This window comes from Rhincodon typus, chromosome 32 (genome assembly GCF_021869965.1).
Source record: "Rhincodon typus isolate 14 chromosome 32, sRhiTyp1.1, whole genome shotgun sequence".
Lineage (NCBI taxonomy): Eukaryota > Metazoa > Chordata > Chondrichthyes > Orectolobiformes > Rhincodontidae > Rhincodon > Rhincodon typus.
In genome coordinates, this window is record NC_063363.1 from 36,200,682 (window position 1) to 36,227,370 (window position 26,689).

At 41.1% G+C, this 26,689-nt stretch overlaps 1 protein-coding gene across 1 annotated transcript in view; it reads right to left on the minus strand.

Annotated features, from left to right (window-relative positions):
* The window catches only part of LOC109927169 (PR domain containing 10), a 149,787-nt gene extending 123,545 nt beyond the window's left edge, over positions 1–26,242 (minus strand). Inside the window, exons 1-4 of the mRNA XM_048615381.1 lie at positions 26,223–26,242; positions 11,166–11,326; positions 3,289–3,453; positions 2,317–2,376 (exon numbers count right to left, since the gene is read on the minus strand). Coding sequence (XP_048471338.1) covers positions 2,317–2,376; positions 3,289–3,453; positions 11,166–11,246 — 306 coding nt within the window. The 5' untranslated portion in view covers positions 11,247–11,326; positions 26,223–26,242. The remainder of the gene's footprint in view (positions 1–2,316; positions 2,377–3,288; positions 3,454–11,165; positions 11,327–26,222) is intronic.
* Positions 26,243–26,689: the final 447 nt, after the last annotated feature.

Consider the following 26,689-nt stretch of genomic DNA (forward strand, 5'->3'; position numbering starts at 1 on the left):
GTCCACGGTGCTGTGAGGCAGCAGTGCTAACCACTGAGCCACCCGTGCCACCCTTTGGTTGTAGGGAATGAATGGTGGTGAGTAGGGCATCAGTCAAGTGGTGTGTGTTATCCTAGAGCTTCTTGAGTGTTGTTGAAGCTGCACTCATCCAGGCAAGTAGTGACTAATCCATCTCACTGACTTGTGCCTTGTAGATGGTGGACAGGTTTAGGGAGTCAGAATTGCTGTCTACTGACCTGCTCTTGTAGCCACAGAATTCATATGGCTAGTACAATGTCTGGTCAATGGAAACCCCAGGATCTAGATAGCTGGCAATTTAGTGATGGTAACACTATTGAAAATCAAGGGGCAATGGTTAATGTGTCTCTTATTTGAGATGATCATTGTTTGGCATTTGTGTGACGCAGATGTTACTTACCACTTTTCAGCACATGCCTGGATATTATCCAGGTCTTGCTACATTTCCACATGAATTGCTTCAGTATCCGAGGAGTCATGAAAGGTGTTAAACATTGTGCAATCATCGGCAAACATCCCCATTTCTGACCGTATAATGGACGGAGGGTTATTGATAAAGCAATTGATGGTTGAACCTTGGATACTGAAATAGGCCCAAACTGTACAACCTTTCTGCTCAAAATAATGTTTTCAACCCAGAAATCAGCCAAGTGAACCTTCTCTAAACTGCTTCCAATGCAATTATAACCCTACTTTTTAAAAGGAGACAAAAACTGCAAACTACAAACAAGAAGTTACTCCAGGTGCTGTCTCACCAATTCCCAAAACAACTGTAGCAGGACTTCCATACGTCTATACTTACACACCACTGCACCGCCCCCCCACCCCTCACCCCCACAATAAAGACCAACAGTCCTGTTTCTTGCTGGACCTGCATATTATTCTTTTGTTGACTGCATGTAACTGTATACTGCATGCCAGCAATATAACTAAAGACTTGTGCTCAGAACTAGCTGTGCCCTTAGCCTTGCTCCCGTAGCAATGCTGGCATCTTCCCAGCAATGTTGATTAAGTCTGGTAGCATATGCAAAAGGAGCTGATATTTCAACTCAGTGTTCTGTTTCATCTGTTCTAATAAAAAGTTATCCAGCTTAAACGTTAACCTTGTTTCTCTCACTAAAAGTGCTGTCAGACCCGCTGAGTATTTCCAGCAATTTCTGTTCTAATTTCAGATTTCCAGCAATTTCTGTTCTTATTTCAGATTTCCAGCATCTGCAGTATTTTGTTTTTCACAAAGGCAAATTATCACATGGATAGGTACATGGCAGATGAGATTCAATGTAGTAAAGTGATACATTTTGGTCCAACAAATGAGAAATGGCAATATAAACTCAATGGTATCATTCTGAGAGGGATTGAGGGAATGAGACACTTTGAGGTCAAATTCTTTGAAATTGACAGGACAGATTGAGAAAGGATTGGGACACTTTGATTCAATAATTACAGGAACAGTGTACAAAAGCAAGAGTATGATGCTAAATCTTTACGGCTTCTGTCTGTGTTGCTTCATTCTACAGTTGGCTGAATCACCTCTTTCTACACGACACTTGCTTTAAAATTCAATGCATTTTACATTAACCTCAGGCATTCAGGGAAGTATAAGTAAAATACCAGAAAGAATTACTTAAAATGAACTGCTATCAATGCCTGCAAACAATTTCTTAGGCTGCTGGTGAACGTTAGCTGAGAAGTATTAACACAAAAAGCAGCTAGGTATGAGGAGGGAGGGGAAAGGGATCTGAAGGGCAACTTTTTCACAGAGGTTGGTGCATATATGGAATGAGCTGCCAGAGAAAAGTAGTAGAGGCAGGTACAATTACAACATTTAGAAGACATTTGGACCGGTACACGAATAGGAAAAGTTTAGAGGAATACAGGCCAAATATTTGCAAATGGGACTAGTTCAGCTTAGGAAACTGGTCAGCATGGAGGAGTTTGGGCCAAAGAGCCTGTTCCCATGCTGTATATCTCTATGATTCTATAAGATAGGATAGGGAGCCAAAGAAACAACCTTTAATTGGTTTCATTGCCTTCTCTTGAAGGTGTTTTCCTGCAACAAATGACAGGAACTCAAAACCAGCCTGTCTTCATAAGCTGTACATATGAAAAACAATGACAAGCCTTAATATACAGGACACAAGGAGCCCACTATCAGCTTGTCGTGAGGTACAGTGTCTGCTCATGTGCAGTACGCAATTATTGTTCCATCAGAAAAAGCATGTATCACACTTCAGTTTATCAGTTTCTCACACAATGGAAATGTTGCACAGATCAGGGTTGAATCTTTTGTCTTCTTACCTGCTGGGTAGTTGCATCCTGTTGGATGTATGCGACCTGGGACTGGTCTGCGAAAACAGTCTTGTAAAACAGAAACATTAAACAGTACAGTTCCTGATTTCAATTAAAGATACCAATCAACAGGTGTTTCAAGTCCTTAAAAAGCTTCACTCATTCATTCCTCAGCAGAAAAGCAGTTTGAAACATTACAGTAATATAAACAGACACAGCAGCAGGAATATAGTAAAACATTGCAAAGCAGGGAACAAAAATATTAAAATCACACAGACTTTGATTCTCAGCTACATCAAGAGACTCTAAGACAGATGATAATCTGTAGATCTCAAATTTGATGCCAAATCTTCCCGATTCACCATTAGCTTCAACAACTTCCACACTGTACTTGGGTTACTGATATCATACATGGAGAAAACTATCAGATTGCAACTTCACCTGCATCAGTGGTTTGGATACTCTCACAGCCCAAGCTAAGATGCTTACCAATATCCTGAAGAGATTCAATTCAGCTATCAACACATAGCTAGCACAGGCTGGTGTGCGAAGGTGTGTGTACATGAAAAAATCCCACTCACTTGTGTACAGGTAGCCCTCTTGCCCATGACCCAACCAATTTCCCCATTGCAGACATACGGCTCACAGATTGCTTAGACCAGTCTCCTTTCAAAGAACCCCAGAAGCACATATGGAATGAGTGTGTTTGGATTGAGCTGCCAGGGGAGGTGGTGGAAGCTGGTACAATTACAACATTTAAAAGGCATTTGGATGGGTAGATGACTAGGAAGTTGCAGGGATATGGGTCAAATGCTGGCAAATGGAACTAGATTAATTTAGGATATCTGGTCAGCATGAGACGAGTTGAACCAAAAGGTCTGTTTCAGTGCTGTACATCTCTACAACTAAAAACAATACTTCCAGTCACCCAATTCCATACAACTGTAATGGCTGAACATCCTCACTGCAATGACTGCATACCTGTGCTCCATCAGATTGATGAATGTACACCAGAGTATGTTCTGTCCCATCCACAGATGTGTACGATGTGCCATCCGCTGTGTAAACCACCTGCTGTGGTGGTCGGTCCTGTTCATCTGTGTAAACAATCTGAGCAACTGCATTGCTCTCCGGAACAAAATGTACCTTGGAAGGAACATATCTGGTTAAGAACATGTGGGGTTGCAGAGGAAACAAACCAAGAAGCCTCAGATTATCACACATCTAAACCAACCTACCCTTAGAGCTAAAACCCACATCAATTCTTAACTGGCTTCCTATGATTGACAAACTGTTTGCGACAATGAGATGACAAGAGGAAATAAAAACAAAAAAAATCTGTGGACGCTGTAAATCAGAAACAAAAACAGAAATTGCTTGAAAAGTTCAGCAGGTCTGACAGCATCTGGGGAGAGAAATCAGAGTTAATGTTTCAGGTCGAGTGACCCTTCCTCAGAACTTACAGCAGCTAGGAAAATGTCAGGTTTATAAGAAGAAGAAGATAAAGGTGCAGGCAGGGGCTAAGGAGTAAACGATAGGTTGGGATAAGCCCAAAGAGACAGATGAATAGGACTGACTACCACAATCTTTTATGCAAGAGTTGAAGTGTCTAATACAAGGGGGCATGCGTTTAAGGCAAGACGGGGCAAGTTCAAAGAAGATGTGAGGGGCAATTTTTTTTCCACACAGATGGTGGTGGAGGCAGATCCAATAGGGACGTTTAAGGCACGTTTAGACAAGCACATGAACATGAACATTTAACTCAGCATCATGTTCAGCACAACATTGTGGGCCAAAGGGCCCGTTGCTGTGCTGTATTCTTTTATGTTCAGGGTGTGAGTCAATGTCGAATCAAGGTAATTGTGGGAGTCAGTGGGTTTATACTGGATGTTGGCAGCCAGCCTATCAGCTTGGAGGCAGTGGGGGAAAGAGATCACCGGATGAAATGAGGTTGGTGACCATAGCTGACACAATGGCCTGATGTTCCATTGGGGGTCATGGTCCAGTGGGAGATAGGAGGAGGTATCTGAGAGCTGGCGCTCAGCTGCTGTATTGTAGCGATCGGTCTGCCAGACAACAACAGCACCACCCTTGTCAGCAGGCTTAATTACAAAGACAGGGTTGGATCTGAGAGCATGGAGTGCAGTCAGTTCCCAGAAGGATAGGTTGGAATGAGTAAGGGAGCAGTGGCAGGGTTGCGGGGGGAATTGAGGCAAGCTTTGTCATGTCGACAGTTCTCAATGAACAGGTCAAATGCAGGTCAAAGGCCAGAGGGAGGGGTCCAGGTGGAGGAGAGTGTTGGAGATGGCTAAGGGGTCTGTGGACAAAGTGGGCACGGAAGCAAAGACAACGGAAGAAGAGTTCAACATTATGCCGTGCCCAAAATTCATTAAGGTGGGAATGCAGAGGGATAAAACTGAGACCTTTGCTGAGTACAGAACGTTCAGTATCAGAGAGCCCAAGCTTAGGAGGGACAGTATATACATGACAGCAGGGTTGGGGAAGGGGATGGAATCAGGGGGAAGGAGAATAGAAGAAACTTCTGGAGGTTCTTGGGTATCTCTAAGTTGTTGCATCTTGTGTGCTTTGATGCCTGAAAGGAAAAAAAAAGTTCCTTGTTCAAGTTCTTGTTCACCGTCCTAGCCAGATCGTTATCCACTCCTTTGTCTGTCCAACTGTTCTTCCCTCTCGTTGGCCTTATCCCCCACTGTCTTTATCCTTACACCCTCCCCCCACCCTATCTTCTGCATATAAACTGACATCTTCCTAGCTACCATCAGTTCTGAGGAAGGGTCACATAACCCGAAACACATTTATTCTGATTTGTCTCCACAGATGCTGCCAGACCTGCTGAGATAACAAGAGGCTCCACTGAATAGACAAATAAAACAGAAGAGAAGAGGAGTCTTCTGGCACGTTCATGCTACGGAAGTTGCCTGGGAGAGGGTGCTGCTGATGGACCCTCTTTCTCGCTACCTTATTAGCAGGATCCTGTGAGGGCACTGCTGGCAATACATCTCAATAATTTGAGGGCACCGCTGTCAGTTGTCCAAGTCTCTGAAGCCAAGAGGAGCACAAGGATGAGAGCTGTCTACTAAAACATGGGCTTAATCTCTAGTTCCACCTAACATCAGATCTGGAACATAGGAGACAATGATGAATTTTAACTTCATCGCCTAAGCCTTCCTCCATCATCAAGAGCTTGCCAAGATAAAGAAAATAGTCTACACTTCCGGAGTCTCACCATTAATCTTAAATAGCAGAGGGAGGTGCTTTGCTGTGAGAGCTGGCTGGAACAGGACCTTAGTTTCTCATGTGCTTCATGAAAGGTCAATTTTCCCATCACGCTTCGGAGAACATAAAAAAATAAGAACTTGGACCAGCAGCAAGAAATTCAGCCCCTCGAGCTGGCTCTGCAATTTAACATGATCATGGCTGATCTCATCTTGGCCTCCACTTTTTGGCCACTGCCCATAGCCCTTCAACCTGTTACCAATGTCGCCTCCTTAAATTTACTCAATGTCCCAATGCCTACAATCTGGGGTCTAGTGATTTCCACTGATTCACAACCCTTTCAGAGAAGTAATTTGGTCTCATCTCTGTTTTAAATCTGCCACCATTTAACCTAAAAACTATAAACTTTTGCTCTAGATTGCCCAAATTTGCTCTCTATGTCTACTTTGTCGATCCCCTTTAGCATCTATTTTTTATATCCAGAAGAGCTATAACATACAACTGAACATTTATTTCTCCCCATCAATCTCTTCTCGTACAACAAGCCTTTCATCTCTGGAATTAATCCTGCGAACCTTCTTTGAACTGATTCCGATGCAAGTACATCCTTAAGGGGCCAATAATCACCTGAAGCTCAACTTTTGAGTAAGGGCACACATTGACATCTACAAATCGAAGCTCTAGAACAGAGAATGGATTGGTTTTGGTTTTGTTTTGAAAGTAACACAGGCTGAACAGTTCCCATATGTTCTGGAATTTATCCCTTTGTCTATGGGTAATGTGTTGGAAGTGAGGTACAGTATGAAACCACAGGGCACAGGAGCAATATTAGGCTATTTAGCCATTGAGTTTGCTCCATCATGCAACGAAGTGATAGCTAAGCTGATAATCCTTAATTCCACTTTTCTACCTTTTCCCCTTAATCCTTGATTCTCTTCCTGATTCATCTCAGTTTACTTTAGTCCTGAATATACTTAACAATCCAGCCTCAACAGCTCACTGTAGTGGGGAATTTCACAGTTACACTACCCTCAGAGAAGGAATTCTTCCTCATCACTGTCTCAAATGTGTGATCTGTTATTCCGAGATGATTCCCTCTTGTGCCAAACTTTCCCATAAGGGAAAGCAACCTTTATGCAACTACCCTGTCAAATCCCAAAGCATCTTGTATATTTCAATAAAGTCACCTCTCATTTTTCTGTATTCCAATGAGTACAGGCCACATCTACACAACATCTCCTCATAAATCAGTCCCTCTGAACTTGGTATCAGCCCAGTGAACCTTAATGCTAGTTTATCTTTCCGTAACTAAGGGGCCCAACATTGATCGCAATATTCCAGCTGTGTTCTGACTTCTTCCATGTATAGTTTAGCTAAACTTCCTTACTGTTACACTTAATTCCCTTTGAAATAGAAACAACATTCCATTTGCATTTTCTACTACTCAGTGAACCAGAATGCTAGTTTTTTTGTGATTCATGAACAAGGACACCCTGTTGCCTGGACCACCTACCACGAGGAACTGTGTTAAATGCTTTCATAAAATCCACGTCAACAACATCCAGTGCCCTACCCTCATCAATCCTCATCATCACTCCCTCATAAAACTCAATCAAATTTTTGAGACAAGACCTCCACCGCATAAAGCCATGCTGACTATCCCTAATAAGTCCATTCGTCTCCAAGTAAACGCAAGCAAATCCTGTTCTTAAGAATCTTCTCCAATAATTTCCCAACCACTGATGTAAGCTTCACTGTACTATAATTCCCTTTATTATTGTTGTTGCCCTTATTGAACCAAGGAACAACCCTGGCTATTCTTCAGTCTTCTGGACCTCGCCTGTAGCTAAAGAAGATACAAGTTCCCTGTCAAGGCCTTAGCAATCTCCTCTCTTGCCTCCTTCAGTATCTTGTGATAGAACCCATCAGGCCCTGGGAATTTATCTACCTTAAAATGTTTTTCAAGGCACCCCATGCCTCATCCATCTTAATTCTCAACATGGCCCAGAATATCCACATACTAGTCTCTAAACTTACCATCATCCATGTCTCTCTCCCTGGTGAATACCAATGCATAGTACTCACTAAGGACTTCAACCACGCCCTCTGGCAGAACACATAAATTCGTCCTTTATCCTTCAATGGATCTAAATTTCCCTCTTGGTCCGAACATACATACAGAATGCCTTGGGATTCTCCTTAATCCGACTTGCCAATGACGTTTCATGGCCCCTTCTAGCCCTCTTCATTTCCTTTATGCTCAAAGGCTTTGATTAATTCTAATTCCTAAACCTTACACATGCTTCATTTTTCTTTTTAACTAAAGTTACAACATTTATAACATCCCTTGTCATCAGAAGTTCCTGAATCTTGCCATCCTTACCTTTCATCTCGCAGGAACACACTAGTCTTGAACTCTGGTCAAGTGGCTTTGGAAAGACTCCCCATGTGAGATGTGGATTTGCCTTCAAACAACTATACCCAATCTAATTTTTCCAGTTCTTGCTTAATACTCTCGTAATTAGCCTTTCCCCAATTTAGCACTTTCACCTGAGGACCAGTCTTATCCTTATCCGTAACTCCTTTAAAACTCATGGAATTATGATCACGGTTCCAAAAATGCTCCCCTACTGAAATTTTGATCACTGGAAAGGTCATTCCCAATACAAGGTCTAATAATGGCCCCCTTCCCTAGTTGTCTATCTTGATATTGTTTCAACAATCCCTTTTGGATGCACCTAACAAATTCTGCCAATCAAAGTCCCTGGCACAAAGGGAATCCCAGTGAATATTGAGGAAATTAAAATCATCCACTGCAACAACTCTGTTTTTACATATTTCCGAGATCTATTCACATATCTATGAATATTTGTGAATAGCTGGGGCTTTAGCACTAATCCCACTTGCCATTGCCAGCCATTCAGAGTAAGACCTATTCCTGCTCTTTGTTTCCTGTCTGTCAACCAGTTTTCTATCCATTTCAATACATTAACCCCAATGCTGTGGACTTTAATTTTGCACACTATTCTAGGTGAACCACATCTACTGGCTCCCCCTCATCAACTCCATGAATTAGAACCTTGAATTCTGTGTGACAACATACTATGGCTTTAAGAGGTGTTTTTCTCCTTTTATGCATGAAGAAAGATGGAGACAGAGGCTCTGAGCAGTCTGCTCCGAAGCCAATAAAGTAAACAGATTGAGAGGCCTTGGGTGTTTTTTTTTTAAAAAAAAGTGTTGTAACAATAAAAGCAGCCTGAATGCGTCGGGTCAAGCTCCCACACAAACAGCATTTTTTTTGTTTTAGCCTTCATGAGCAGTTGCTGGGGTATTGAAGCTGGATATGGAAGTTGTTTTTTCTCTCTTGGTTACGGTGAAAAGCTGGGGTCTCTTCCTGCTTTTAGAATTACATGCCAGGCAATCTATTTCACTGAATTTACATTTGCTAACGGTGTGTATATGGGATGTTACTATATTTAACTACTACTGTTTCAATAATCTATCATTCTGTTAAATTCTCCAACACAGTTAAGGTATTCCACTTCTTTCTTTTGTTGTATTTTAACCATAGTGTATAAATAAAGCGTGTTTTGTTTCAAGACTAGTTGTTGACAAATCACATTGCATCTGGACAACAACATCTGGCACTTGCTTTTAAAATATGAAATGTTAGGGTCCAGGTTGTCGTCTTCATATATTTTGAGGGGTTTGATCTAGTCCGTAACATTTGGAAGATTTGTCCCTTCCCTTTGTAAATCCATGCTGACTCTGCCCAATCCTGCCACTGTTTTTTCAAGAGCTCAGCTATTAAACCTTTTATAATAACTCTAGCAATTTCCCCATTACTGCTGTCAAGCTGACTAGTCTATAATTTCCGGTGTTTTCTCTGCATCCCTTTTTAAAGAGAGGGTTACATTAACTATTTCCCAATCCATAAGAACTGTTCCAGAGTCTGTAGTATCTTGGAAGATAACCAATGTTTCTACTATTTCTAGGGACACTTCCTTAATTCTCTGGGACGTATGTTATCAGGTCCTGGGGATTTATCTTCCTCGCATCCCTAATACCACCTCCCTTCTAAAACTGATTTCCTTCAGTCCCTCCTCTCACTAAGTTCCCCAACATTTCTGAAATGTTATTAATGTCCTTGTTTATGAAGATAGAACCAAAGTATGTCTTTAGTTGGTTAGCCATTTCTTTGCTCCCCATTATAAATTCCTCTGTTTCTGGTTGTAATGGACTAATACTTGTCTTCACCAATCTTTTTTGGGTTCTTTCACTTCTTTACAAAAGGCAAGAGTGATTGGTTCACAAATAATAAAATCTCTGACTTATTGTTATAAACTGTTGCTTTTAACCAATGGGTCAGAGAAATTAACTTCCCTTTCTAGAGGTTCAGGAGCTCTTCCTGTATCATTCACACCACAAGCTGTTCAGCTAGCCAGGAATCAAGAGAATTGTTGTCAGACTGATGACTTTCAACATCCATGGACTGGTTATAATTGCACAAATCAATCAGCTACTTGTTGCTGACCAAATATCACTCTGTACATACACCCTACTGCCATACCATCATTTTACACTCTCCCCCACTGCTTGCAAAGCAGCAATGTAACCAGAGTTTCAGAAACTTGCTTTCTAAAACTGTAGCAATTCTTTCCTCAGGCCTTCCTTGTAAAATAGCCCTTTTTCCAATTCAGTTCCCCAATCAAAAATACAGAAAATAAAATGATACGGTCTTTACACTCATGATGCTGTGAAATAAATTGGAGTCATAAGATAATTTTTTTTAAAAAAAAACTTTTGGTATATCAAGTTGTTGTGATCAGGAATCACTATTTTAAAGGATGGTAGAGTCAGATTCAATAATAATTTTCAAAAAGAGAATTAGATAAAACTTCAAGGGAAATAAATTAGGGGCTATGAGGGAACAGCAGGGGAGTGGAATGATTGAATGATTGAATGATTCTTAACAAAGATCAAGCATTGGCACTATGGTCTGAATGACATTTTTCTATGCTCTATCACTCTCTGAATATGGAATTTTTTATTTCAATCCAAGCCAGGCCTTAGTGTCGCATAGAAGACTGCAGAAACAGAGCTTGTTATTTAAAAGCACACATATAATTTCACTCAAAAAGAGATCAACAGAGTTATAACAAAACATCCCATCTTGCAACATGATCCTAGAATCTGATAAACGAAACACCAGGTGAAAGCTTGGAACTCTACACATCGTAAAACAGAAATTAACATCAGTTATTTCAAATTAGTGTGGCCCTGGTCATCAACTTGGAGCTGCAGTCAATACATACCCATTAGGTAGTCTAATAGGAGGCAACATTAAACCTGGGCACTTAATTAGTTAGAAGAGAAACAAGTGATTCATTTGGCCAATAGAAACTTCCCTTTCTTCACTCCATCTCTCACATCTTTCCCGTATCTCAGTTCTCCACATCTCCAACTCCAACTCAGAATAGCCCAAGTGCATTCTAGTTTGGTTGAAACTAGAATGCAGAATATTGAGCAGAAAAACCTGCCTAACCAATAAATCAGAGATCAAGCACCAGACATATAAAGGGATTCCCATCTCAATGAGAAAAGATCAGATAGACTCCACTCACCTGGCTAGCTGCCTGATCCTGTTCAGATGTTGCACCCCAGACAGGAGGACCCTCAGCCTTAGACTCCATACCAGAAGCCATATGGGGAGTTTCACACAGTCAGAGCTTCAGCAAGCAATTTCACATATTTCCACCAAACATGTTCAGACAGCTTAATACTGCTGAGAAAAGCAACATAAACTAGAGTAAAATAGCAGCATAACTAAAACGGTTCAAGACACTTAATATAAAAACATCTGGAGCAAGGGCCAAACAGAGTTGAGTAGGCAGTCCTTAAAAATGGACTAAGATTTCAGGCATGCCCAACATTTCATTATATTTCTTTAGATGAACAGGTTTGATACTTTGAATCATGTGAAAAGAAAATTTCACTGCTACTGCATAGTAAAAACCAGCCACTGGAATGCATAAGTGTAATTCTGCAGTTTCAAAAATAGTGACTGGCCTTTGTATTCATCACTCACACTCCTCCTCTGCTCAGACACTCACGCTCACAGACACTTGCTCCTTCTCACACACACTCCAACTCGCGCTCAGACATTCACGCTCCAACTCGCGCTCACAGAGACTCATGCACAGCAGGGATCAAATGAATCCCTACAGGATTATAAGGGCATAGGAGTATACTTAAGAACAAAATCAGGAAGTGAAAATAAAGGGGACATGAAATAGTTTTGGCAAATAGGGTTAAGGAGAATTCAAGGATTTCTACAAATACATTAAGGACAAAAGACTAATATAGGGAGGGAATAAAGCCCTTTAAAGATAAGCAAGGCCACCTATGTGTGGAACCGCAGTAGAGGGGTGAGATACTGAATGAGTATTTTGCATCAGTGTTTTTGCTGTGGAGAAGGATATGGAAGCTACAGAACTTGAGGAGTAAATAATGACATCTTGAAAAGTGTTCACGTAACAGAGGTGATGGTGCTGGACATCCTAAAATGCATAAAGGTGGATAAATCCCCAGGACCTGATCAGGTGTACCCTAGAACTTTGTAGGAAGTGAGGGAAGTGATTGCTGGGCCCCTTGCTGAGATATTTGTATCATTAATAGCTGCAAGTGAGGTGCCAGAAGACTGGAAGTTGGATAATGTGGTACCACTGTTTAAGAAGGATGGTAACAAACAGCCAGTGACTATTGACTGGTGAGCTTGACATCAGTCATTGGCAAGTTGTTGGAGGGGATTCTGAGGGACAGGATTTACATGTATTTGAAAAGGTAAGGACTAATTAGCGATAGTCAACATAGCTTTGTGTGGGAGAAATCTCTCACTGCAAATCTGATAGGATAAGAGTTAACCACAGATAAGAGTTAATAAAGAAGTTAATGATAATAAGGTGTAGAGCTGGATGAACACACCCCAAAGAAGTTAATGACCTTGATTCAAAGACAGTGGATGGATCTGTGATCCAGACCTAGGCTAACCTAATATGGTAGCACAATCAACAAGTTTTGGGATAGCTGCAATTTTAATTCTTGACCAGTACAGAGGTTTAGCTACGAGCAGCCACTTTGTGCCGAGACCATGAGAGACACCTTGAAGCAGATGCCGCTTCTCAAGGGAAGGGAGACAGAGAAGGGTATCCAGAACTGCTGTACTCAACCAGGCTATCATTGATTGATTAATTCATTGATTGATTTATTGTCACATGTACCTATCAAGAATCATGACTTGCAGTGCCATAAAAGTGAAACAAGTGAGCCATCTGTTCTCACAGGAAATGTTCTGCTAAGTTCACATGTTGGGGAAACTCTAACTCCTCAACAACACAAATCATCATAATTGCTAAATTCTGATTTCAAGTTCCAACACCTTCACTTGGGAAAGATAATCTTCAAACAATGCAGGCATGCAGCAATAGAAGAGACTGATTTCATTTTCATCTTCATATGTACCTTTCATCCTTGGGGTTAAACATTAGCTAAAAGTGTATTTACAATCGTTTCTTACTCAAATAACTTTCAGGAAGAAACATAATGCTGTGCTGCTGGTTATTTTTATGTTTAAACACTTGAATGGGCTACAAATGAGTTTAAAAACTTGTTAGTTCAGGACCACTCTGAGGACATACTGCTGTGCTTGTGAAAGTTTAGAACAGTCTAGTTGCTGGGTCAAAATCTTGGAACTGCCTCCCTAAGGACATTGTGGCGCTACCTACAGTATATGGACTGATGCATTTCATGAAGGCAGCTCACCACTACCGACTCAAGGCCAACTACGGACAGGCAATAAATGCTGGCCAGCCAGCAATGCACACGTTCCACAAGTGAATAAAAAAGGCATCTCTTTCAACAAAATGTTCAGTTGAAATTGTGTGTGCTGGCTCAAGGATTTCAAGACCTTGAAAACCAAAACTTTCTACTAAGCACAAATCGGATTTCTGGGATGGTGAAGCTAACGGCAGAGAGTAAGAGTTCTTAGACCCTCACTGTACTGCGTTGTATCTGTGTCAAATGGATGTAGGACAAAAACAGAGTTAAAAATTTTGGTTCACAGTGCAATAAAAGTTTGTTGTATTTTTAATATCTTTACATAAACTAGTTATTTAACACAGTTATTGCTGTTGGCATTCTTTCCCTTTTGTTAAGAATAATTCTTTTGGTTTAAGCTGTGAACATTGTAGTTTAATTCTTTCCGTTTAAAATGTAGGTTTTTGGATTTCTACAGAGAGAAAAGATAATCAGTCTGTACCAAGATAACAAGAATTGGTACTCTCATGAGACCACAGATTAACAAATAAAGACAGACGCACTGGGATTTTGGCTAAGGTTTAAACTAACAGTTCTTGTACAGTATATTTTATTATACTAAGTCGCAGAGTGATAGACATGTACAGCACAGAATAAGGCTCTTTGGCTCATCATGTCTACACAGTCAATAACAATCCTACCGACCAACCTCATCCCGCCCCCTTGACCTGTCCGTCCTCCCTGGACTGACCTATCCCCTTCATAACTCCCTACCTACACTCACCTTTACTGGCTCCATCCCCGCCTCTTCGACCTGTTTGTTTCCTCTCCACCTATCCGCCTCCCACTCTCTCCCTATTTATTTCAGAACCCCCTTCTCTGATGAAGGGTCTAGGCCCGAAACGTCAGCCTCTCTGCTCCTATGATGCTGCTTGGCCTGCTGTGTTCATCCAGCCCTGCACCTTGTTGTCTCACAATTATTCTAATGCCATTTTCCAGCTCTTGACCACACAGTCTTCACATTGCAAGTGCACATCTCAATATTTCTTAAATGTTATAAGGATTTGCCTCTACCACCCATACCGGCAGCGAGTTCCAGATTCCCACCACCCTTTGGCTAAAAACATTTTTCTTCACATCTCCTACATACCTTCTGCCCTTGCATTAAATCTATGTTCTCTGGTCATCGATTCTTCCATCAAGTGGAAAATGTTCTGCTTATCTACCTTATCTATGCCCCTCAATCCATCTCAATCATGTCTCTTCTCAACTTTCTCTGGTCTAAGGAAAACAGCCCCAATCTTATCCAATTTCCCTTTATAACTGTATTCAAGCCCTCGCTGATCTTCCATTGTTTTTATTTTGATTATTTATCAATTTTGGTTTGGAGCTGTGAACTGGGAACTGTGAGTGAAAGGTGATTTTTGGACTATGGGTAACAGCTTATTTTAAAAGAAAAACAGACCAAACAAGGCATTGTTTATTGATAAGGCCAGGCCTGGAAGTTAATTGCAGGTTGATGCCTGATCAAAAGGTTTTGCAGGTGCATTGTCACTGGGGAAGAGCATTATTTTGAATAGATATCAGAAGTTAGCTGTTGAAGAGGTCAGTACCTGGGAATTGGTTTCAGCAAGTCTGGGAGATATCTTATAGTTAAGCAGTTGAATGGTAACTAGGACCATGTAGAGGAGTCTGTCAGGGAGTGGTCAGAGTTTAAATTGGGTTTTGGACTGTGTTTTCTGTGAATAATGGCACCTGACTATTGGTACTACAGTATGAATATTTGAAAGCCCCTGCCTAACCTCCTATGAGCAGCTCTTGGAAACTCGGAGCAGATAACAAAGTTAATAGTATTATTGCCTTTATCTGTAATGGTAACCCTGATCGATATCCTCAGAAAATCTATGCCTCATCTATGTCTGTGGAACAATGCATTGTGAAAACCACTTAGGTAGTTTGGTCTGTTTGGTTATTATGTTTTACTTATCCATTAACTGTGTTTGCTTGCCTGTCTTTTGTGTGAATGGGACTGAATACAAAGGCTGTTGGGTTGAAAACATAGACCAATTAGATTCCTTTGTTATTTAATTTTCTGCTCTGCTAAAATTACTGTGTTGTCAATAAATTGACAAGATTTTTGTTTCAGCAACAAACGATGTCAAAAATTGATTATTCCCAAAGTCTGGGATTGGTTATTCAAAAAAAAAAGAGTCTGGTCAAAAACCACTGGGGTCAATTTTGAGGGTTTTGAAATGTTTAATTTTACTATGTTGCAAATACAGAACCCACAGAAAGTGACTGGCCCAGATAGAGTCCTAACCATGCATTCACATCCTGCGTGGACCAGCTGGTGGGAGTATTTGCAGATATTTGTAACCTCACCCTAACTCCAATGTGAGGCTCCCACTTGCATCAAGAACACCACATAATTCCGGTGTCAAAGAAAAATCAGACTACCACCCACTGGCCCTGACATCCATCATTATGAAGAGCTTCAAGAGGTCTGTAATGGCACACATCAATTCCAGCCTCCCAGATTGTCTACCTCCCAGCTTTACACTCATCCCTGGAACATGTGGATAATGAGGACACCTACGTCAGACTCCTATTTATTGACTTTAGCTCTGCCTTCAACACCATAATTCTAACCAAACTCCTCTCCAAACTCCGAAACCTAGGTCTCAGCTCTCCCCTTTGTAACTGGATCCACGACTTCCAGACCCACAGACCACAAACAGCATGGATAGGCAATAATACCTCCTCCTTGATAATCCTCAACACACGTCCCGCAAGGTGGCGTACTCAGCCTCTTATATAATCATGACTATGTGGCCAGATTCAGTGCTAACTCCATTTACAAATTATCTGATGACACCACCATAAATGGGTCAGATTTCAAACAATGACAAGACAGAATACAGAAAGGAGATAGCTTGGTGACATGGTGTAAAGGCAACAATCTCTCCATCAATGTCAGCAAAACAAAGGCGCTCGCCATCGACTTCAGAAAGCAGAGTGGAGGAAACGCCCCTCTCTGTAGCAATGGTGCTGAGGTGGAGAAGGTCGAGAGCTTCAAATTCCTAGAACTAAATATCATCAACAATCTGTCCTGGTCTATCCACATCGATGCTACAGTCAAGAAAGCACACCAACACATCTACTTCTCAGAAGGCTAAGGAAATTCAACATGTCCACAATAACTCTCACCAATTTTTACGGGTGCACCATAGAAAGCGTCATATTCAGATACATCACAGCTTGGCATGGCAACTGCTCTGCCCAAGAATGCAAGAAAGTACAGAGAGCAGTGAATGCAGTCCAGATCATCATGGAAACCAGCCTTTCATCCATTGAAGAAGGGTCTAGGCCCAAAACATCAGCTTTCCTGCTCCCCTGATGCTGCTTGGCCTGCTGTGTTCATCTAGCTCTACACCTTGTTATCTCTTTCATCCATTGACTCCCTCTACATTTCCTGCTGCCTCAGGAAAGCAGCCAACATAATCAAAGACCCCTCCCGCCCTGGTTATACTCTCTTCCCCTCTCTTCCATCAGTCAAAAGATACAAAAGTTTAAAAACTTATACCGTCAGATTCAAGAACAGCTTCTTCCCTGCTGTTTTCAGACTTAGGAATGAACCTCTCACATATTAAAGTTGATCTTTCTCTGCACCTTCTCTGTAGCTGTAACACTATATTCTGCATTCTGTTCTATTACCCCAATGTACTTATATAATGTATGATTTGTTTGGAAAGCATGCAAAACAATACTTTTCAATGTATCTCCATATGTGACAATAATAATAAAACAAATCAAATCAAATCAAATCCAAGGTAGAAAGGCTGATTTAGTTCAGCTGTATTCTCGGTGTCATGACAACGGAAACTCTCTAGCCCAGGCTAAAATCCTTTGCATCCTCTCGAGTACAATCACATCCCTCCTATAATGTGGATTCCAAAACTGCAAGCAATACTCTAGCTGTGGTTTAACCAGAGTTTTATACAGATCCAGCATAACCTCCCTGCTCTTAAACTCCACACCTTGGTTAAAAGAGGTAAGTATCCCATATGCCTTCTGAGCCACTTTATCCACCTTTCCTGATACCTTGAGTGAGCCGTGCACGTGCATGTGGACACTAGGGTCCCTCTGATCCTTGGTGCTTCCCAGAGTCCTACCATTCATCATGTAGTCCGTGGCCTTATTTGTCCTTCTCAAGTGCAGCACTTCACCCTTATCTAGACTGAATTCCATCTGACCAGTCTGTCTATATCCTCTTGTAGTCTAAGGCTATCCTCCTTGCTATTTACCACCCCACCATTTTTGTATCATCTGCGAACTTATTGATCAACTTTTCTACATTCAAGTTTAAATCATTTATATAAAAGCCAACAGCAAGGACCCCAACACTGTGGAACCCCACTGGAAACTGACTTCCAGTTAAAAAAAAAAACTCCACATCATCACCCTCTGCTTCCTTTCACTCAGGCAATTGTGGATCCAGTTTGGCAAATTTTCTTGGATTCTGTCAGCTTTCACCTTTGCCAACAGTCTTCAAAGCTGAGTGAACAGCGGGATGGATTTGTCATTTGCTAAGACTTTTCTGGGACAAAAAATGTATCCCAAGTGAGACACAACAATAAGAAAAGTTAGTTTCATGGAATTAGCTGGAGGTAAGAACAAGAGATACAAAGTATTGAGGCAGTAGTACGGTATTTGGAATTTGAAGAAATCTTGCCTCGAGTTAGGTAGAATTCAATTGCTGATGAAGCTGCTTGAATTGGAAAAAGATAGAGAAAAGTAAAAACAAGAAACCAAAAGAGAGGAAAAAGAACTGAAAAGGCCTGACTTGAAAGGCATAAAGAGAAAGGGCACAGCAAATGAAACTTTAAAAAATTTGTAACCAAACTCCAGGCAAAAATGGCAGGATGGAAGGAAACAGATTCACTGGGTTTCGAAGAGAAAGTAAAAAGTTCGACATTATTGACTGGAAAAATAAAAATTTCATTCAGACAGTGAGAAAAATTCATTGATTTGATGAGCCTAAATTTGCTGAAGACAGGGTTGAAAGTTATTTTACCTTACTTGGCAAAGTTGCAGCATAATTATGATGACACAAAGAGACATGGACTTTGATTTTGCAAAGTGTTTTGGTCGGAAAAGCAGTGGATGATTCTTTGAGTTCTATGAAACGGCAATTTTCAGATAATAAGTCACTTGAGTAGACTTGTAGCTCGGGTTGTGGGTGTTGTGGTTGGTTTGCTCGCCGATCTTGTTCGTTAGTTCGCAGACGTTTCATTACCCTGCTGGGTAACATCATCAGTGCAGCCTCTGACAAAGCGCTGTTGTGTTTTCCCGCCTGGTATTTAAACTCCGGGGTCCATTGGAGTTGATGACCTTATTTCCAGTTTTTCTTCACAGTGGTGCATATAAAGGGTCTAATTCTGCATGTTTATTGATGGCCTCCTTGGTGGACAACCAGGCCTCTAGAAATTCTCCTGCTTGTCTCTGTTTGGCCTGTCCTGGGACCCTACGCCAACTGCTAACTCAAACCAAAGACCCCTTAACACTATGGACAGAGCCAACGTGATATACAAGATTTCATGCAAGGACTGCAACAAACATTACATTGGACAGACAGGAAGGAAACTGGCCACAACAATACATGAACACCAACTAGCAACAAAAGATATGACCAATACTCACTCGTCTCCATTCACACGGATAAGGAGAACCACCAATTTGATTGGGATAATATCAGGATCCTAGGACGGGCCAACCAGAGACAGGCACAGGAATTTCTACAGGCCTGGTTGTCCACCAAGAAGGACATCAATAAACACATATAGAATTAGACGCTACACATACACCGTGAAGAAAAACTGGAAATGAGGTAATCAACTCCAACGGACTCTGGAGTTTAAATACCAGGCGAGAAAACACAACTGCGCTTCATCGGAAGCTGCACTGATGACATTACCCAGCAGGGTAATGAAACGTCTGCGAACTAACTAACTAGCTCAGCGAGCCAACCAACCACAGATAATAATACAATTACAAATGCAGTTCTTAACACAAATGAGTCAGAGTCATGCAGCACGGAAACAGACCCATTGGTCCAGCCAGTTCATGCCGAACATAATCCCAAATTAAACTAGTCCCACCTGCCTGCTTCTGGCCCTTAGATCTACAAACCTTTCCTATTCATGTAATTATCCAACTTTTTTCAAACTTGGTAATTGTACCCACATCCACCACTTCCTCAGGAAATTCATTCCACAGGCAAAACACCCCGAATAGAAAATCTGCCCCCGTGTCTTTTTTAAATCTCTCATCTCTCACCACTCACTTTAAAAATGCGCCCTCTAGTCTTGAAATCCCCCATTCTAGAGAAAAGACAACAACCATTAACTCCGTCTATACCCCTCATTATTTTATAAACTTTAACTGTCCCAGTAACATGGTTTTAATGAACGTGCCTGGTTGCTACATGCAGAATATTCTTAAAATTGTTGCTGATCAAAATGGTGGTAATTTTTGAAATTGGTATTTACACTTAGCTTGTTTTTCAAGAATACTGAAGATGTGGCATACCCAACAAACTCTAAAACTGAAGAAAAACGTTTTGAAAGCAAGGCAGATGTCTATCACTTGGAATATACAGTTTCTGCTGATGAATCTGTTTTGGAACATCACTTCCACAAACCAGCAAACGATATAACCTCCCAGTTGGAAATCAATTTTGGTGATTTGGATCACCCTAGCCGTGGCAGCAGAGGGGGACGAAGTGGTCAATGTGGTGGCAGGAGAATCCATGGAATGAAGCCTGACAATGCATCAACAGCACCGCTGTGTAATATTGGATGTGAGTGTTACTTTCCAGTCATGTTAAACCATGGAGATGTACAGAACAGAAATACTGCTAATGGTTACTGTCTCGGTCTAACTTTCTATCAAAAATTGTAGAGATTAGAAGGAATTCTGCTTGTTTCTGATACTTTTACTGTATTCACTTCAGATAACAGAGCAGCTGGTTATGGGGTACCATTTAATGTGTTGGACTGGGGAATGAAAAATTCAACCTTTTTTCCTGCTGGTCACTTCAGTGACATTTGCCACAATGTACACACAGATGGGAATCTGCTAACACTGGGGAGGTAGTGGTTACTTCAATGACTTACATGTTTAAATGGACTCTACACACACACTTGCCTAGGTTTACATGGTGAATAATGAATTGTTGAATTAGATGCCATAAAGTTCCAGCATCTGGAATAGGACTTGAGCATAATTCAACTCCTGCGGGGAGATGGGAAAAAAGTCACAATCCACCAAATATTTAGCATTTCTTCAAACTAATTGGCTAGAACCTGAAATACCAGTAGTCTTGACTACCACTAAAAGATTTGTCAGGAGGACATGGGTTTAATTTCACGTATTATGCATAAACATATAAAGGAGCCTGAAATAGAAAAAGTAACTCTGATAGTGCAGCCATGTCTTCTTAATGTTGTTGGACGCAAAAGTTACTATTCTATTAGTTTAAGAGAAGCAAGTGATTTTTCCCAAGATCCTGACCCATGACTGGTCATCATCTTGTTGCAAATTAGCACCTTGCTGTTTGCAAAGTGACTATTAACCTTCACTACATTACAACAGAGACTGTATTTCAAAAGTTATTTAATTGGCTTTAGAGCACCTTGATATGTCAGTTTAGTGCCTCACACAAGTTTTGGACATTTCAAAGCACTTTGTAGCCAAAGAAATTTTGAAATTATACTGAGTTTCCTTGTGATTGTGAAAAGTGTTGTAAGTGGAAATTCTTAGTTGTGAGTACATGTACTGAGTTGAAGCAGGAGAAAACAAACAGTTATGAGATAACATGGTGTAGAGCTGGATGAACACAGCAGGCTAAGCAGCATCAGAGGAGCAGGAAAGCTGACGTTTCGGGCCTAGACCCTTCTTCAGAAAAAGTTGTTATGAGAAACTGTTTAATGCTTGTGAGCAGTCTTGACTTTACCCTTTTTGTTCTGTTTCCTTTATGGTTGGTTGAGGGTTTCAATGAATCTTTGGCAAGAGTGCAACGATTGTGTAGTAATTAGATATTGGGTATATTGAGCTGACTGTCAGTAAAATGTCAAACCCCCAACATCCTTTCTCCCCTGACACTTCAACTCCCCTCCCCCCACTATTACATAAATGCTGCTCCCACCACACTTCATGTCAACTGTGATGAAGTCATCTAGACTCGAAATGTTAGCTTGCTTTCTCTCCACAGAATCTGCCTAACCTGCTGTGATATCCAGCATTTTTGTTTTCAGTACAGATTCCAGCATCTGCAGTAATTTGTTCCTCTATTTGAAGAATAGGTGAGAGATGCTGTAGGACCAGGACATGTAATTCAATGAAAGTTGCTGACACTTTTGAATATGTGAGGAAGTCATGATCATGGAAGAATTTAGGAACAGCATTCAATGAGCTATTAAGTCTCATTTAGAGAACTATAATATTTCCAAAATAAGGATAGCTCCAGTTTTAGCCAAACATTACATCTCACATAGAGAGATAGGTAAATCTCCATTTTAGGTCCCACAAGGAAGCTGGAGGAGTTGAAAATACACAAAGGCTTTAACAGGAAGACCAAGGCTGTTAGGATTGCTATTGAAGTTAAAAAGTGTTGTAAGGAAATTCATATGATTTCACTGTAAAATAAAATTGGAACTTAAAGAACAAACAGTTGCACAAACAGGAATGCCTGCGGAATCTGCAAAAGACACAGTAAAATAACAGTAATAAAACCACAGCAACAGTATATTGGAAAGTTTTTCCTCAGAACATGCTAAATTGGTAAATGTAATTGCTCAAGCTAATCACAGACATTCTTCATGTACTGAAGAAGTGATCAGGTTACTGAAGCCTATGAAAGTTTTGTTTAAGGTAAAAGTACTCCTTTACACCTCTGACAAATTAAGTTCTTCAAAAATTAGATAACGAGAGCCCAGAGGCAGTATGTCCTTATTAGTGTGAAAGGCAAGGCCAACAGGAGTAGGAAATTGAAGCTCTGGTCAAGAAAAAAAAAAGGAGGCATACGACAGGTATAGGCAGCTTGGTTCAAGTAAATCCCTTCAGGAGTATAGGAGCAGTAGTAGTATACTCAAGGGAAATCAGGAGGGCAAAAATGGCATATGAAATAGCTTTGGCAAAAGGTTTAAGAAGGATCCTAAGAAATTCTACAAATAAATTAAGGGCAAAAGAGTAACGAGGGTGAAAATAGGGCCTCTTAAAGATCAACAAGGCCGCAGGACAAGAGTGTAGCCGGATGGGCCACTCAAAATGGCAAAATCAGATAATACACCAAGCATGCTGTGAAATCAAGCGTAGCATTGGCCGAAGTATCCGTGCAAAGATACTGAAATAAACAAGCTGCAGACCCAGACAGGCAGGTTGCAGCTGCACACAGCACAATACACAAGGGCCCAAACCTATTTTCCAGGACAACAGGAAACATTGAGCTGTCTCTGGAACAAAGGGACACCTCATACTTGTATCTGGAAAGGCTACCTGACTTACGTGCCCCTGATGCTTTCAGAAATAGAGGACCAATGGCCACCCCACCATCCAGTTGGGAATGCCTGACTGGGTCTCAGGGTAACCAATTCCTGATCGATCCATTGGTGACAATTGAAGACCTTCCCAAAAGGGGTGCAGAAGCTCCCAAGGATCACCACAACACCACCCTCGGGAGCGGTAACTCAAGACCAACCACCATAAGAAGAGGCGCCTCTGGGGCCACTAGGAGAGGAAGACCAGATAACCATCACCACATGGATCAAGGCCAAGGTCTAGTGTGCTGATGTTTGATCATTCCAAGTTAAGTTCAAGGACAAGATACTGACTTAGATTTACAGTGTTAATTGTCAGATTTATTGTATTAATTGTTAGTTGTAGCATGATCGTTATTATAATATTAATGGTGTTATAACCAATAAAGATCATTTCCTATCAAGAGTCGACTCACAGTCCTTTGTGGGATATATGAACTAAATACACTGTGTGGTGAGGTCAACAGGGGTGAGATACTAAACATGCAAAATACAATCAGAATTTACTGCAGAGAAGGATATGGAAGCTACAGAGCTTTGAGAAATAAACAGTGATATCTTGAAAAGTGTTCATATAACAGAGGAGGTGGTGCTCGAAGTCTTAAAATGCATAAAAGGTGGATAAATCACCAGGATGTGATTAGGTGTATCCAAGAATTTTGTGGGAAGCTAGGGGCGTGATTACTGAGTCCCTTGCTGAGATATCTATATTATCGATGGCCATGGGAGAGGTGCTAGAAGACAGGAGGGTGGCTAATGTGGTTCCATTATTTAAGAAAGGTCATAAGGAAAAGCCAGGGAACCATAGACCGGTCAGCCTGATGTCAGTGGTCGATAAGTTGTTGGAGGGAATCCTGAGGAACAGGATTTACATGTATTTGGAAAAGCAGGGACTGCTTAGGGATAATCAATATGGCTTTGTGCGTGGGAAATCGTGTCTCACTAACTTGAGTTTTTGAAGAAATGACGAAGAAGATTCATTAAGGCAGAGCATTGGAAGTTGTCTATATGGACTTTGATTGGCATTCAAAAAGGTTCCGCATGGTAAACTGGTGAGCAAGGTTAGATCACATGGAATCCAGGGAGCTAGCCATTTGGATATAAAACGCTTCTGTCCACTTCAGCTGTAAAACAGCAGCGCTCTGAAAACTTGTGATTTTAAATAAACCTGTTGGACTATAACCTGTTGTCATATGACTTCTGATTTTGTCATTTATACAAATGATTTGGATGAGAAGACAGGAGAAATGGTTCGTAGGTTTGAAGATTACACTAAAATTGGAGGTGTAGTGGACAGTGAAGAAGGTTACCTCAGAGTACGATGGGATCTTGAGCAGATGGGCCGATAGGCTCAGGGGTGCCACGTGGAGTTTAATTAGATAAATGTGAGGTGTTGCATTTCGGTAAGGCAAATCAGGGCAGGACATGTACACTTAATAATACGATCCTGGGGAACGTTGCTGAACAAAAAGAGACCTCAGGTTGCAGGTTCAAAGTTCCTTGAAGGTGGAATCACAGGTAGACAAAGTAGCAAGAAAAGCATTTGGTACATTTGCCTTTATTAGCCAGTGCACTGAGTATAGGAGTTGGGAGGTCATGTTGCGGCTGTACTGTACATCAGTTAGGCCACTTTTAGAATACTGCATTCAATTTGGTCTCTTTGCTATAGTAAAGATGTTGTGGAACTTGAAAGTGGGTTCAGAAAAGATTTACAAGGATGATGTCAGGGTTGGAGCTTTTGAGCTACAGGGAGAGGCAGAGTAGGCTGGGACTATTTTCCCTGGAGTGTCAGAGGCTGAGGGGTGACCTTATGGAGGTTTATAAAGACATGAGGGGTATGGATAGGGTGAATAGCCAAGGTCTTTTCCCCAGGTAGGGGAGTCCAAAACCACAGAAAAAAAGACATAAAAGGGACCTAACAAGCCACATTTTCATGTGGACGTGATGGGTGTATGTATTGAGCTGCCATTGGAAGGGACGGAGACTGGTACAATTACATTTGAAAGGCATCTGGTCAGCATGGATGAGTTGGACCCAAGGGTCTGTTTCCATGCTGTACAACTCTATGAATCTAAGTAAACAAATTAAATATTTTAGGAGATTAGTTGAGACATTGATGGTGGCTTATGATAGAATTGGTCTTCAATTAGTCTGGTAAAAGTAAAGGCATGATAGTGTAGTCATGAAGGTAAAACTCCTTCTCTGACAGAAAATTAAGATATTAAAGTGACTTGGCACATGAAGCTGCTCTTGAAGGAGTTATTCCTAGATTACCTTTTGAAGAAATAGATTTTATATTTAGAAACAATTGGGCAAGTGGCAAAGTATTAGTGTCCCCAGGAATTTCAATCAGCTAGATTCACATTGAGAAAAACTGAGATTTTGTAGGAGGAACAGTCTGGACTGTTCATAGATCCTGTGTAAGGCAAGATGAGATTAAATGAAATCAATCAAAACAGAGAATGATTCATGTGGTCCATCACCTAGGCCATTTTGTCTGGGAACAGAAAGAGAAATTGCTGGAGAAGCTCAGCACGTCTGGCAACATCTGTGGCGAGAAAGTGGAGTCAACAAGAGACAACAATGACAAGAGACAATTGTTGCCTCTGCTATATCTCCACAGATGCTGCCAGACAAGCCGAGATTCTCCAGCAATTTTTTTTGTTTCAGATTTCCAGCATCTACAGTTCTTTGCTTTTTATTTAACATTTTCTGGGAAAGTGGCCAAGAAAAGATTTGTGACTAACTTATTTAAATCAATCTTTAATTGAAGCCCAGCAAATATAATCTGGGTTACGGAGATTTCCTCAAGCAGTGGATTCCGAGAAACAGCAAAAAGGTTCCAGAATGTTATTACCCAAAAGTTTATATGTTAACAAGGGTGTGGAATGCACTGCCTGGAAGTGTGGTGGAAGCCGGTTCATTTGAGGTACTTATGAGGATATTGGGTGATTATTTCTATTCAAATAATGTGCAAGGAACAGAGGTAAAGCAGGAGACTGCCACTAGGCAATGATAATCATTTGAAGAGCCAGCACAAACACAAGGGGCTAAATGGCCTCCTTCTGTGCAGTAACACATCTATGACTCTAAAAACTGGAGATCTTCACAAAGACCAGATGAGAAATGAACCTTAGTCCATCAAATTGTTGGCCATCCTCAAGATCACTGGGAAATTTTTAAGGGTTGCATGAGATTCCAAGAGTGGGTCATATGGAAACAAGAAAAACAGGTCTCAACTGAAATCATATCACCATGTTTACTTGTTACCTCTGATTTTTTTTTCTTTTTTTTCCATTCACAGGATGAGGGCGTCACTGGCTAGGCAGCATTTATTGTCCATTCCTAATTGCCCAGAGGGTGGTTACGAGTCAACCACATTGCTGTTGGTCTGGAATCATGTGTAGGCCAGACCAGGTAAGGATGGCAATTTCCTTCCCTAAAGGGCATTAGTGAACCAGATGGGTTTTTCCTGACAGTCAGCAACAGATCCATGGTCATCATTAGACTCTTAATTCCAGACATTTATTGAATTCAAATTCCACCATTTGCCGTGGTGGGATTTGAATCCGGGTCCCCAGAACATTAGCCGGGTCTCTGGATTAACAGTCCAGTGATAATACCACTAGGCCATCAGCTCCCCATAATCCTGACCATTCCAGTGCTGAGTAGTCGCTCATCTTCCATCATTTATAAAATGAAGTCCATCAATATTCTAATATCTGAATTATTACTCA